Source organism: Mus pahari, chromosome 2, assembly GCF_900095145.1.
Source record: "Mus pahari chromosome 2, PAHARI_EIJ_v1.1, whole genome shotgun sequence".
Classification (NCBI taxonomy): Eukaryota; Metazoa; Chordata; class Mammalia; order Rodentia; family Muridae; genus Mus; species Mus pahari.
The window spans coordinates 155672805-155687486 of record NC_034591.1 but is presented as its reverse complement, the minus strand read 5'-3'; the positions used below and the strand labels follow the sequence as shown (position 1 = coordinate 155687486).

The window sequence follows — 14682 nt, the reverse complement described above, 5'->3', positions numbered from 1 at the left end:
AAAGAGACCAAAAGAAAGAATATCTCACAAACAGAAAGCAAAACAACGTGTCCGAGCCAAGCATATGTTTATACCTTGGTGTGCTCCTGTGCAGTATTTCAAAGGGATGCCTGGCAACAGCATAAAGGTTAGTTTTAATTTTAGCCTTCTTTATTATAAGGAAGCTGTCAAGCTGAAGTCCTGTGTGCTAACCTCCTGAAGAAGATGAGCTATCATGCATGAGATAGTAGAGGCTCTAACACAGGCCTTGAATGCACTGAGCTCAAGCCATGGTTTTAGGCTTGTTGCTAAATGGAACAGTCAAGAATTGAAAGTCCAGAAGTGTCTGGCAAAGGGCCCAGACTACTTGAACAGAATAGGAGAAACTTCTAGGTTCTACCATTTTTAACTACTCTCCTCCCTCAAAAGGACAAACATCTCATACGGTGTCAGCTAGCCTTTCTCTTATGATTATTAAATCAGTCCCGTGATTCTCTTTACCTGAGCTGTAGGGATACAAGGGACCCTGGCAACAAGTTCCAACAGGTTCCAAACGTGGGTCACAAATATCTGAGGCTTGGAGATCCATCAAGACAGAGAAAATTAGGAATCAGGATATTGTCATTGTCTTTACACTTGATATATATTCAAAATAACTCCTTTCAGGGAATTTGTGACTAGTTAAAGTAGAACACTTGCTGGTCAGTAAAATATTCCTTACAGAAATTGGTTACCATTTTTATTGTTGGCCAAAGTTAAATCATTTATAAAAGCTCAGAGCTAACTGTTTCACCTTCAGATTAAATATCTTCTCTTATCTTAATAATTATTGACAGAGGCTGTAAATCTTTAAGTTTAGAAGGAAAGAAGGGATGGTTCAGTGGTTACGAATACTTGCTCCTCATGCAGAGGACCGGAGTTTGGTTCCCAGAACCCACAAACATCTGTTCTTCCAGTTCCAGGGTATCTGACACTCTCTTCTGGAACTAAGGACACTGCACACTTGTAAGAATATATATACATATAGTGGAATTTGCTCCTAATTTATTAAATAATAAAGACAACAAGAAGCCAATCACTGGACAAGAAGGAGACGGGTCTTCTGGGATGGAGAGTAAAAGAGGGATGGCGGGAGGAGGGGGCTTCCTTCCAGAGCAAGGTAATTTAGCCCCTGGTGATGTTAGTTCAGGTGGCGGAACCCACCATTATCTGCTACCGGGATTTCTAACAGAATAGTTGGTGAATTTAGGATGCTAGATTCCACACCCAGCGATTGTGTTCTCTCTTGATTCTAAACTACGATTGTCTGGTGTTTTCCATCTCGCTGCGATTCAACTGAGCTCCAGGGAAAGGTAACCAGAGCAGAGTGTGGGTTTGCCAGAGTGCACCTCAGCTAGATGAGGAAATTTGGGAGTGTTGAGCGGGTTAGGCAGCAGCCAGCCGCAGGGAGGACAGAGCTATCTCGGAGATCTGGAGAGGCCTTGGCAAGGGGAAACATGCGGTCTCGGGCTCAGGCTCGGTACCGGGCTGGGGAAAAGACCGAGACTACTAGCTGGTGCCTAGCCAGCAATAGCATGGATTGTTTTTTAATATTACACACAACACAGACAGGCAGACACATAGAGAGAGGGAGGGAGGGAAGGGGAAATGGAGAGAGAGAGATATACATAATCAGTGCCAATAGCCAAACACATACTTAGTGATTTAACAAAGGGCTGTGAGATAGTCTCAAATCTTTCTACAGCAAGCTGACTGAAGGGCTGAAATGATTCTACATTGTCGGGTGCTCCAAGCAGGAGTTCACATGTAGCTATGTGTTCCTCAGCATACTTTCACTCTGCCCACTCCTCTACACAAGACCTCCCTCCATGAGGAAAGGAAATTCTGTAACTGATCTTGTCTTGAGTCCACAAAATTGGTGTTCTGCCTAGTGCAACGGAAATCCCATGGAGTCTACAAGGGTGACATTAGTGAAGACCCCTAGTAATGGGGGATGTGGAGCCTGAACTGGCTATCCTCTGTAATCAGGCAAGGCCTCAAGTGGAGGGACTGGGACACCATCACAGTCACAAAACCTCCAACCTATAGTTTATCATGCCTGCAGGATGTGCTAGGACGGGAGTCTAATGTAACCATCATCAGAGAGATTTCATCTAGCAATTGATGGGAGCATTGCAGAGTCCCACAGGCAAATATCAGGTGGGACTGTGGTAGTCCTGTGAAAGAGGGAGAGGGAGAGTTGGAGGAGCTAGAAGGATCAAGGACACCACAAGAACATGGCCCCCAGAAGCAACTGACCAGGGCTTGAGTTGGCTCCTAGAGACCAGGGAAGCTGTATGAATCTGACCTAGGGCCTCTGCATATATGTTATGGTTCTTTAACCAGTGCTCTTGTGGGATTCCTAACAGTGGAAGCAGGGGCTGTTGCTGACTCTTACACCTACATTTGGGACCCTTTTTCTTTGATTGGGTTGCCTCATCCAGCCTTGATGTGATGGTATGTGCCTAGCCTTATTGTAGCTTGTTGTGCGGTATGATCCTAAAAGACCTGCTCTTTTCTGAGGAGAGGTGAAGGGGTTGAATCCAGGGAGGAAGGGGAGGTTGGGAGGGAGAGACTGGAGAGGGGGAGGGAGAGGAACTATAGTTGGGATGTAATATATGAGAGGAGAATTAATAAGCAGGGAACAGTTCCCTTTCTGTTTGTTTCACCGGGGAGTCAAGCCCCTCGCCTATCATGGCTTACACTGCACATGGGTCTCCGTGGCTTTATATACTAAAACTGTTAAGACTCTAAAATGCTCTTCGGCTAAAATGTCCCCTCCAACCTAATCTTATCAGAGAAATCCATAATCAACACTTGACAGAAAGAGTCCCTTTTGTTGTGATCTGTGTTATGCTAACTAGACACCCAGAAGTCTTCCTCAACAACCTGACAGGAACTTAGAAATCTCCACTCTTAGCCAAACTTTGGGGGAAATGGGTTGAAATATGAAGCCAAGATACAACTGGGGCCGGTAGCATGGAACACTTAGAAAAGTTTGTGCTTTAAAATCCAGAATCAACCCCCCAAAGCTTCCTAGGACATTTTCCAGGAAACATGGGTAGCATGGGAAACATAAAGAGGGAAAATTAAAGTTCCTGCCAACCACATGGAAGGCTTGTTTCAGCATTACCAATAGCTCCTCCTATCCCCTCAACACCAAGGTGTGTGTTGGCATTTTGTATAAGGAAACAGGACAAGAGCAAGAAAAAAAAAAAAAAAAAGAACAAATAGTTTCCAAAAATTTTTCTGCCCTTTCAGCCTTGGTACAGAAGAAATCAGGCTGCAGTGATGAGTGAGGAAAGTTGGCCTCCATCCTAAACCTGCCACTCCCGAACTGCACACACCACTTAATTTCTCTCACTCGGCATTTCTTCATCTAAAAAAGGAAGAGGAGGAGGCCTTGACATACATAAGCCCAGGGTCTCCTTGCTCCCTGTCTGGCTGAGTTATGGCACCTCCTACTGTGTCCTACTGGGGTCTATTATTTCTCAGTCAGAGGATAAATGTTTCCTCTTGCAGTTCCTTGTTGTTTATTTGCATGTCTGCCGTAGCAACATTCAAACATACCAGGTTTGCAGCACCGCCTGGCTCTCTTCCCCAGTGTCCTCTTGCTGGCATGCTTTCCCAAGAAGCAGACTTGAAATAACAGCATGCACACTCATGGGAATTCCTCCAGGCTTCCTAAGACAGCCATCAACATATGGATTCAGAAGCAGCCCGTGCACATAGTTTTGCAAGGACTAACGGTTTCCTCAGTGGCTTTTGCATTAAAATTCAATCGGATTATCCTTAGGCATATTTGTTAGATTCTTACTGAAACTTTACCCTCAAATTTATAAGCATTATTTCTGAAGGTAATTCTGTACAATTAACTAAACCTGTACCATTAATAAATGTCCAGGGGCTGGAGAGATGGCTCAGTGGTTAAAAGCACTGACTGTTCTTCCAGAGGACCTGGGTTCAAGTTCCAGCATCCACATGGCAACTCACAGCTGTCTGTAACTCCAGTTCCAGGGACTCTAACACCCCCTACTGGCTTCTGAGGGCACCAGGCATCTACATGGTGCACAGGACCATAGATGTACAATAGTACTCAGACATGTATGCAAGCAAAACAACCATATACATAAAATAAAAACTTTTAAACCACAAAGATTTTAGTTGTGAGTTCTTTTGTTGTTGTATATATTTTTATTAATTATTTTATTTATTTGCATTTCAAATGTTGTACCCATTCCCGTCCCTCCTCCATGAGACCCCTAACCCCATGCCCCCTTCCCTTTGCCTTTAAGAGTGTGCTTACTTGACACTCAGTTGAGGAGCCAAGATAGCAGCAGCTGTGTTCCGAGTCGCTTTGCAGGACTGGAGGAGCTGCCTCCGTCGGAGCTACGGGCGACGGAAGCTGAGCCAGACCCAGGGGCCTCCTGATAACCCCGACTTTGTGGAGTCTGTGGATGAATACCAATTTGTGGAGCGCCTGCTCCCCCCCTACCAAAATCCCAGAGCTGCCAAAACATAAACATTACCCCACTCTTAGTGGCTGGCAGCCTCCCAGAGATCCCCTTCCCAGCTTGTCCTACTTTGTTCGTCGCTCTCGGATGCACAACATTCCTGTCTACAAGGAGATCACACATGGCAACCAACAGATGACCTTGATTCGGAAGGTGGAAGGTGACATCTGGGCCCTACAGAAGGATGTGGAAGAATCTCTGAGCCCGCTGCTGGGAAAGACACCTGTCACCCAGGTTAACGAGGTGACAGGTACTCTTCGAACCAAGGGCTACTTTGATGAACAGCTTAAAGCCTGGCTTCTGGAGAAAGGCTTCTGGGGCCTGATGGCCAGCCCTGTGGCAGTGCTCGACACAGACTGGCCTCCAGAGAGGAGGTGGAGTTGCAGTCTCTGGAACAGGATACAAAGAACAGGGCTCAAGTACTTAGGATGAAAGGGCTTTGAGATAAGGCCTTGCTTTCATAAAGTGGAAGTAGACCTGCATGTACAAGTGTCCACTTGAGAGCCGTCCAACGCGGGAGGCCACAGCAACAATCAAGCTAACAAAAGCAGACATTAACTGCTGTACAGATAATCTCTTGTGCATTGTGTGGAAGCATCACCTGTCAATAAAAAGCTGATGGCCAGTGAGCTGAGGCAGGATTAGACTGTGGGACATCTGACGGGGAGATTCACCCTGGACTCCGAGGAAGCAGGATGTAGCAAACTGAGGAGAGGAAACTCACCAGCCATGTGACAGACATAGACTAATTTAAATGGGTTATGAACTAGTGGGAACAAGCCTAGTTTAAGGCTATAAGTATTGCACATAAAAATGAGCCTTCAAGTCATAATTCAGGAACTGGGTTGAGATTTCAAATTCCTGTCCCTTTATAAAGTGTAATACATTTCTTTATGTTTGCTGTTCTGGAAGCAACCACCCAACCTTGTTCTGGGGGCTTCACAGGATAGTCCCATCAGGGGATCCATCCTTGATCTAGAGCTTCTGCTATAGATGGGCGTGGTGGAAGCTATGGCACAGATGACACCGTGCAGGAAAATGACATGGACTGGAGTGGATGAGACAACATCTTAGGTTCTGAGTGCTGTACTAGGTAGGGTTGGGGAATCACCCTGTGACCTGGAATCAATTATGCAGGGGTTTGAAGACAAAATGTAGACCTTCCACTTCTGGCACCCACCCCACCAGCCACATGTCCAACCCAACCATTAAACTGGCTAAACAATGTCAAAAAAAAAAAAAAAGAGTGTGCTTACCCACCCACCCACTCCCTCCTCACCCCTCTAGCATTCCCTCCTCTGGGGCTAGATAAGGCAGACATATATAATAGCAGGTGCCACAGATAGAGAAAATGTGATACATTTACACAATGGAATATTACTCAGCTATAAAAATGAGGACATCACGAATTTTGCAGGCAAGTGGGTAGAACTAGAAAACAACATCCTGACTGAGGATGTTATTTCCAGACCCAAAGGGACATATATGGTATGTACTCACTGATAAGTGGATATTAGCCAATAAGCTCAAAATACCCACGATACAACTCACAGACCATATATGAAGCTTAACAAGAAGGAAGGCCAGGGTGTTATATATTTTAAAGTAATGGCCCAAGAGAAGTGACTTTTCCTTGGTTGTACTGAAGTCTGCAATAGTGTAATTGAATCAAGGGGGTTGGGGTATAAATCTGCGACAATAACATCCAGTGACAGAGGGTGCCACACTGAAGGCTTGTGATCATAAAATTCCTACCTCATTCTGTCAAGTCCTGTGCTATCAAAACAACACAGTGACTCAACAAATACAGGAGACGGTGGAGGTCCACATGGCTCCACTCTGAAAGGAGGAAACCTTGGAAAGGGATCTAGATTCTAGGTCCAGCCTGTTGCACAGAGCACAAGCACAGCGTCTATGTTACTGATCACTGTTCACGTAGTACTGCCCTCATCAGTACCTGGGGGAGTCAAGGCAAATTGGCTGAAGCAGGTATAAAGAGAATGGCTTAAGATACAACACTGAGGACTGGGGAGCCAGCTCCGTGGGTGGGGTACATCCTGTGCAAACATGAAGACCCGAGTTCAACCCCAGAATCCACAGAAGAAATGGCCAGGCCTGCCGGCACATGCGTGTAATTGCAAACATGGAAAGGTGGGGCATGGCAGAGATCCCTGGGGCTCACTGGCTGGGCAGCCTAACCAGAAAGCTTCCTGTCAGTGAAAGGCCTGGACTACAAACAAGCTTGAAGGCTCCTGGGGAGGGCCCCTCAAGACTGACCTCTTGCCTACAAACACGGAGAGAGAGAGAGAGACAGAGACGACAGAGAAAGTGTGCATTGTGCAAACACATACACACAAAAACATACATGCACGCATATACAAAAATCATAGTAACAATTTTAATTTCAATCTAGCAGAGTGGTGCACATGTGAACTCCCAGTGTTTGAGAGGCTAAGACAGAACGATTAGAATTTGAGGTCACCCTGAGCTTCAGCGTGAGACTTTGTCCAAAAATGTGTAAACAATTACTTAGTAAGAGAAGGAAGGAAAGAGCCCTCAGTCATCTTTACCCCATTCTGCTGTAATGAATACATCCTACAAATTCTACCAGCATTAAAGTCTACTAATGGATTTACTACCAATGAGCTTAATAAATTTAAATTAAATTTAAAAGATTAGAAATTTTAGAAATATCTAAATAACTGTTTAATCCTCATGTGTGCTTTCGTAATGAAAATACAAAGCTAAACTCCACAACCCATCACACTCTAAAAATAAACGCACAGTTTAATAACAAGCACACTTTCTATGATATATCACTCTCATATCTATAAACTCCATCCTAAACAACCTCGATTTTAAATTAAAAGTTCACTCTCCTTTTATGTCACTTCTAAAAATAAGTTTGCTTAGCTAAATATGCAGGTCCTGCAGAATTGGCTAGATTTATGAAACATTCTTTAATAAACTAAACAATCACTATATAAAAAGCAGATGCAATACCTTTGTAATTCAATTTTATAGTTTAAAAATATTCTACATGGAAGCGCCAAATTCTGCCCTGCAGAGACACAGGGCTCCTGCTGACGTCAATGAGAGCCGAGCGCTCACAAAGGAGGCCAGACTATGCCCTGAGCATTTAAATTTAGTAATCCATTAGACGCAGGGAGGAGGCAAAAAGGCTCGGCTCAAATGCCAACTTATCCGCCTTCCAATCTGCTAGCATTAAGTGTGGTTCAGGGTGGCTAAATCACGTTCTTATAGATGTAGGGTGAAGTGGGAGGAGGACACTGTCATGGTGCACAGGAGAATTTTGTAGATTTCTATGTATATTTCTGTTCCCCAGGAGACTGTGCCTTTGTTCCTTCAGAGACTTCATTTTTCCTTAACTCTCTTAAGGTGGCTGAACTGACTGATTTCCTGACATGAATGGTAGAATTTGTGGCTGTGGAGTCCAAACACCCCTCTTCCTTTGGATGAATATAAAAACAGGATTTACCCATGAACTAATGACTTCTCCTTATGTAAGCTCACACTCCTGAGTTCACTTCGGTGCAACACACACAAAGTGACTGCTGGGGGAATGGTGGGGAGGCAGCAGGCTGTGCCAGGTCTGAGCGAGCGAAAGCCACAGACTTCTGAGTAATTGAGTCACGTGGGGCCTGGCCAACTGACAGAGAAGGGTCACCCCAGCTCTGTGCTTTAAACAAGCAAAGGTGCAGCCCTGATAAGGGACCCATGGCTCCAGCTGCATATGTAGCAGAGGATGGCCTTATCTGGCATCTATGGGAAGGGAGGCCCTTGGTCCTGTGAAGACTCAGTGCCCCAGCATAGGGGAATGCTCCGGTGGTGAGGCAGGACTAGCTCTGTGAGTCGGGAAACACCCTCATAGAGGTGGGAGTGGGGGAACAGGATAGAAGGTTTGCAGAGGGGAAAGTGGGAAGGGGGATAACATTTGAAATGTAAATAAATAAAATAACCAATAAAAAATAAAAATAAAGAGTGGAAGTGCTTCGAAGAAGACAGAAACATCTGGAGACAGTCTTTATTTTCGATTAGTCTATCAATAATATTTTTGTCACTCTCTGACCTTACCAGAACTGTCCATTGGAAGGTTTTCATTCTCTACCTGCTCAATGAACTTTGCAAATCTTCTAGACATGGCCATGAGTTTAAACTTGACACACCTGAGCAGTTCTCTCTGCTGTCGTCTTTTTCTTCCTGTCTCATCTGCTCCATAGCTTTTCTGCTAGAACAGTTCTGCACCCCCCCCCCAAAAGTTCCCATTTCTGCCACATTTCCAGTTAACTGAAAGGCAAATGCAAATGGACTTCCAAGGAAGGTGTGCTCTCTGTAATTAGACCTAGCCCTCTCTCTCCTGACTGATCTGAGGCACTCCCTGTCCCCAGTGGAGTGTCATGTCAGGTAGGTGCATCTGCTCCTCACTGTATCTGCAGACCCCACCCCCCAGAAAGGATTTCAAAATTAAATCTGTAGGACCGTAGAGACAATCAGGAAATTGTTTGCCATGTAAGTATGGGGACCCCAGTTAAGAACCTCACAGCAGAGAAGCAAAGACAGGAGAATTCTTAGAGTTTGTTGGCCAGCCAGTCTAGCTGAAACCGGTGAGTTCCAGGTTCAGTCAGGGGCCTCGTCATGGATGGATGAATGGATGGATGGATAGATAGATAGATAGATAGATAGATAGATAGATAGATAGATAGATAGATAGATAGATAGATAGATAGATGTGAATAAATATGGGCAAGAGTGATTAAGACATCTGACATTGACATCTGGCCTCCATACACATATGTATGGGCACCTGTGCATGTACACACACAAACATGCATGCACACACATACACATGAGGCAGATCAGAAAGTCATCTTTAGCTGAACTTGCCCCAGCAGTAGATGACTTTCCTGATAATGAATGATCTTTCAGATTCACTTTTAGTTACCAGTGTTTGGACAAGTTGCATATATGATCCATATGTTCATAATATACATTCACTGGCAATGGAAGACATTAGTAGATAACATTTCCCCTTGCTGATGGCGCAAGGGTCATTATAATGAAAGTCAAAAGAGTGAGTAACGGCTCTGTCTCCAGTGGTCCTCCAGGAAAAGAGGACTTTAAAAATGTTCTGGCTCAAGTGGCTGCTTGTCTGACAACTCTGTCCAGTGACGACTTCCTCCCTGGGCTCCTGTCTCTAAGCATGGAGGTATGATTCGCTTCACTCTTACTATAGAAAGTAGAGAGAGGTGTTTTGAGAAGTCTTTGCCAGGTCACTGCCTAACCCTCGCGCATTATCAGAGCGGATACTGATTAGGAAACGTGGTCGGTTTTATCCAAGCCAGACTCATGAGCATGCACTTGGAGGAGGCCTGCTGCTCCTTTTCCCACCCACAAACAAATCTGTAATGATGTTCCCTATGTGATGGGGAGCAGCGATGTTAAATAGGAAGAGTAGCTTGTTACAGAAACAAGGTATATAATGTCTTATATTATATAAGGCTGCAAACAGGGCCGAGACGGCCACTGGCCATCATTTAACTATTCCTACTTGCATGGACTGTGTCCTGTAGGAACATGGGAACGCTAAAGATTGTCTCAGGTTCTCTAACTTAAGAACAGTGGAATGGTGCAGACATTTCTATGTTTTAAGATTTATTTATTTTTAATTTATAAGTATGAATATGTCCGCCGTGTGTACGCAATGCCCATGGAGGCTGGAAGACTGTGAATCTGCCTGTGTCAGATTACCTAGAACTGGAGTTACAGGTGGTTGTTACCATGCAGGTCCTGGACACCAAGCCAAGGTTTTCTGCAAGAGCAACAACTGCTCTTAACTACTGAGCCATTTACAGCCCCAAACATTTGTATTCATATTTTCAACAAGAACTCAAAACGCTGTGAAGTATTGGGATGAAGATTCAAATGCAGTTTAGCCGGTGTGTGTACGTGTGTGTGTGTGTGTGTGTGTGTGTGTGTGTGTGTGTACACTCATGTGTGCACACTTGTGAGCATATCTTTGCTGGCCAGAGGTTGACATGTTAACATAAGGTAACTTCCACTACACTGTCCCCCTCCCACTGGCTTTTTAAACAGGGTCTCTTTCTCTGGGACCAGAAGCTTCCCAATTGGGCAGCCAGTGAGTACCATGGGATTATCACACATCATTCCTGTCTTTTTCTATGTAGATGCAGGAGATCAAACTCAGGTCCTTGTGTCTACACAGCAAGCACCTTATTAACTAAGCTACCCTCCCACCCCAATACCCTTAATTTGTAAAGGCTTTCTTTAAAAGATGCAAAGTAAGATTAGACACACACCAGTGCCCCTGGGGTGTCCATGCCTTATACAGTCCCCTCTGTTCCATTTTCCAGTGATCTGTGAGTAAAAAGATTGGCCCTTCCTCCCTGCACAAAAGAAAATCGTTTTTTTTCTTTCTTCTTCCCTCTCCAATTACTACTTTGAGTATCTGAAGCAACAACCGAGTCTTATAATGGTTGTTGTTGTCTGAATAAAAATTCACCCTGAATGACATATTTGAATTTGATTCAACCTCTCTGAAATCCCTGGGCTTCCAAGGACTTGGCTGGAAATAGATTCTCTCATGAGGAATTGAGTGTTCCCTGCTGCATGTTTTCTGCCTGTCCCATTACCTACAAATGAAGCAATGAAAGACAGGACAGTGAAAGCTTAGTCATAATTTAGAAACCAGCAAGTGGCTGTCCTGCGGGTTGATTTCTCAGCAAATTGCTGCTTTGGCTCATTTTTTTTTTCAATGAATCGAATCAAAATTTGTTCAAAGCTCTACTTAGATTTTCCAAATGGATAACAATTCCCTCCCAACTATCATCAACTGGGCTTTATGGGGAAATGCAGTTGGTTTTAGCATTTACTTAGAAATTTCTTCATTTAGTTACAGTAGAAACTGGAGGGATCTGACAGTAAAAGAAAGTAAATAAATAAGCAAAATGTAATAATTATGGACACAGAAAGAGAAGATAGCCATGCAGCAATAAAAATAACCAAGTTCCTCCTCCTCCCATCTTAAGTAAAGGCCATCATGACATCAGAGGATGGAGGGAAGCATATGCCAGCAGAAACACACACAGCTGAAAGAGCAAAGGAAGGGGTTGCCAGGAGTCAACAAAGCAAGCATCATGACACTGAGCCTCTCCCAGTGTCGGGCTCAGCATCACTGTGATGTCTAGACTGTAACAGCCATGGACATCACTGGACAGCAGTGAACTGCAAGCCAAACACCAGTCAAGTCCAAGAGTTCTGACGACCAAACATCCTTCTTCTCAGGGACACTAAGTCCTCCGAAACCCCAAATGACAACCCTAGCAGAAGGTCACAGTTGGCAGCAGGAAGCTCACGTGGGTCATTAGTGGGAAAGGAGACAAGAAAGGGACTGATCCTCAAAGAGTTTATCCCCCAACTAAACATGAATGAAGAGACAGGCCAGGGAAACAGATGGACCACACATGTACACACACACACACACACACACACAACATCTCACAACCGCATCTTCATCCACTAGACCAGTCCATACTCAACATATGTAGCATACCATCATATAGACATACATGCATATATTTAAATGAAAAAAAACATAAAATGACAAATGGATTTGGAAAATAAGAAGTGAAACAAAGGAGATGCATACATTAACATATGTGGGAAAAATCGATGTGTTCGTGATAAGAAATGGTTTATGTGAAAAATCTTAAACCACAGATCTAAAAAGGCCTGGAACTAATAAGAAGTTACAGCCCAGTTATAAGATACAAGATGCACACACATAATTCAGGTTGTTGAGTTGTTGGGGTTTTTTTTTTTATAGTATAAACACACAAGCACAATTTCAAATCAAAATTCTACTATGGGGCTATCGAGATGGCACATAAAGACATTTGCCACCAAGCCTGCTAACCAAAGTGCGATTTCTGGGACCTAATGATGGATGGCAAGAAATGACTCCTTCCTGTTGTCTTCTGACCTGCACACTGTTACACACACACACACACACACACACACACACACACACACAAGTAAATGTTTTAACTATACTATCATTTGCATTAGTATACACAAGAAATAAATACGTACTATTTATTTTCTGCTGCTATCACACAATACAACAGACTGAACACATTACAAACAATAAAAGTTAACTTCACATGGTTCAGTTTTCTGGCTAAGTTCTTCTTGTTATGCCATAAGATGACTAGAATATCTGAAGCCATGAGGGAAAATAAACTTCCCTTACTTTAAGTTATTTTGCCAAATATTCTGGCCACAGTGACATAAACATATGGTAATACACTCTTTTTCACTGTGATTGGCTCACTGAGCAAGGCCATAACCAAAGCAGCTACCTTCTCTTGATTGAGAAAAAAAAAAAATCATTGAAACACATGATTAGCCTTCCCTAGACCAGAATGTGTGCTTCTGGTTGTGTAGACTGTGTTTAAGAGTAGACGACTTGCTATGCCTTGCTTACCCCTTTCACCAGTGACAGACAGTGAGGCACATGAAGCATCTTGAAAAGTGACAGATGATGTAACTAAAGAGGAAGTTGTCATTCTTCTCCAGACCAGACACAGAAGGTTTTCAGCCTTCGGCTCCAGACACTGCTAGATCTGTCACCTCCGCAGTCTGAGGATCTGATCTCAGAGCTGAGCTAGTATCGCTTTGCTACGAAGCATTGCTGAGCACAGACCCGGATAATTGTTTGGGAGACATCCAATTGCCTGCCTACTGCCCAAAGTGTAGGCAACCATGCCTGCAGGTATTCCTAGATGACATTTCTATGAAGAAGCAGGTGTCCATCATCAGAAAGAAAAGGCTCATGGAATATTTGAATTCTGAGGAACACAAGTGTGTGACCCACAAGGAGAGAAAGACAATCTTCTGTGATAAGAACAGGATCCTCCTCTGTCAATTGTGTTCTGACTCCCAGGAGCACAGAGGTCACACACACTGTTCCATTAATGTAGCTGTTGTGGAGCAAATGGAGAAACTTCTAAAGCAAATGGATTCATTATGGAAGAGGATTGGAATCCAGCAGAATTATGTAGAAATAGAGAGGAGAACGGCCTTGTTGTGGTTGGACTATGTGAAGTTACGGGAGGAAATGATCAGGAAAGTGTATAGAAAACTATGTCCATCCCTCAATGAAGAAGAGGATCAACATATTGAATGTATGAGACATCAAAGCAACACTATTTTAGAGGAGCTCAGGAAAAGTGAAGCTATGATAGTCCACGAGAGAAGTCAACTAGTAGGGGTGTATCGGGAGCTGATGACAATGTCCCAGAAGCCATATGAGGTGCTGCTGCTGCAGGATTTGGATGACTTGTTCAGAAGGAGTGAGTTAGCAGCAAATCTGGACATGCAACAGGGTATGATACCAAGACTTGGTGCCCATCCCAATCCTGGGCTGACTGCAAGGTTCAACTCCTTCCGAGTGAAAATTTCCTTTAAACATTTAATCATACTCAGCTACACCTCAATCATACCTTTAGATATCAGACGTCTCCATGAGAACACGTGTCTGGATTCAGCTGAAAACCATCGTGCTTCCTGGGGAAAAAGCTTCTCCACAGGAAAATACTACTGGGAGGTGGATTTGAAGGACTATGAGAAATGGGCTGTAGGGGTCTGTAACAGTGCCTGGATAAGGGAGGGAAACTATGTGACGACATCCGAAGGTGCATTTATCCTTGAGTGTTTGAGAAACGAAGGTCATTACAGTCTCATCACCCGCAGAGGAGTTGAACACTATATAGAGAAGCCAGTTGGCCGAGTTGGCATGTTCCTTGATTGTGAGGGTGGATATGTAAGTTTCCTGGATGTAGCCAAGAGTTCCCTCATACACAGTTACTCTCCTGGAACTTTCCATTGCGCTGTCAAGCCTTTCTTCTCTGTTGTCTACACATAATCATAGGAAGCTGGAATCCAGTACGCTAGTGCTTTTCCAGTATTTCTATGATAATGTGTCCCCTCTTTATTGTGATAATTTGTATATGCTTGGCCAGGGGAGTGGCACTATTAGAAGGTGTGGCCCGGTTGGAGTTGGTGAGTCACTGTGGGTGTGGGCTTTAAGACCCTCATCCTAGCTGTGTGG

At 44.0% G+C, this 14682-nt stretch overlaps 1 protein-coding gene and 1 pseudogene across 2 annotated transcripts; both read left to right on the top strand.

Annotated features, from left to right (window-relative positions):
* Positions 1 to 1104: 1104 nt before the first annotated feature.
* Positions 1105 to 4964, top strand: LOC110316953 (annotated as a pseudogene). Its single transcript, XR_002380289.1, has 2 exons — positions 1105 to 1138; positions 4341 to 4964. The product of XR_002380289.1 is annotated as a 39S ribosomal protein L49, mitochondrial pseudogene (transcript).
* Positions 4965 to 13298: 8334 nt separating this feature from the next.
* On the top strand, positions 13299 to 14621 carry LOC110317383 (tripartite motif-containing protein 43B-like). Its single transcript, XM_021191837.1, has one exon. It carries the CDS (start codon positions 13366 to 13368, stop codon positions 14494 to 14496), a length of 1131 nt encoding a protein of 376 aa, XP_021047496.1. The 5' UTR covers positions 13299 to 13365; the 3' UTR covers positions 14497 to 14621.
* The last annotated feature ends 61 nt before the right edge of the window (positions 14622 to 14682 follow it).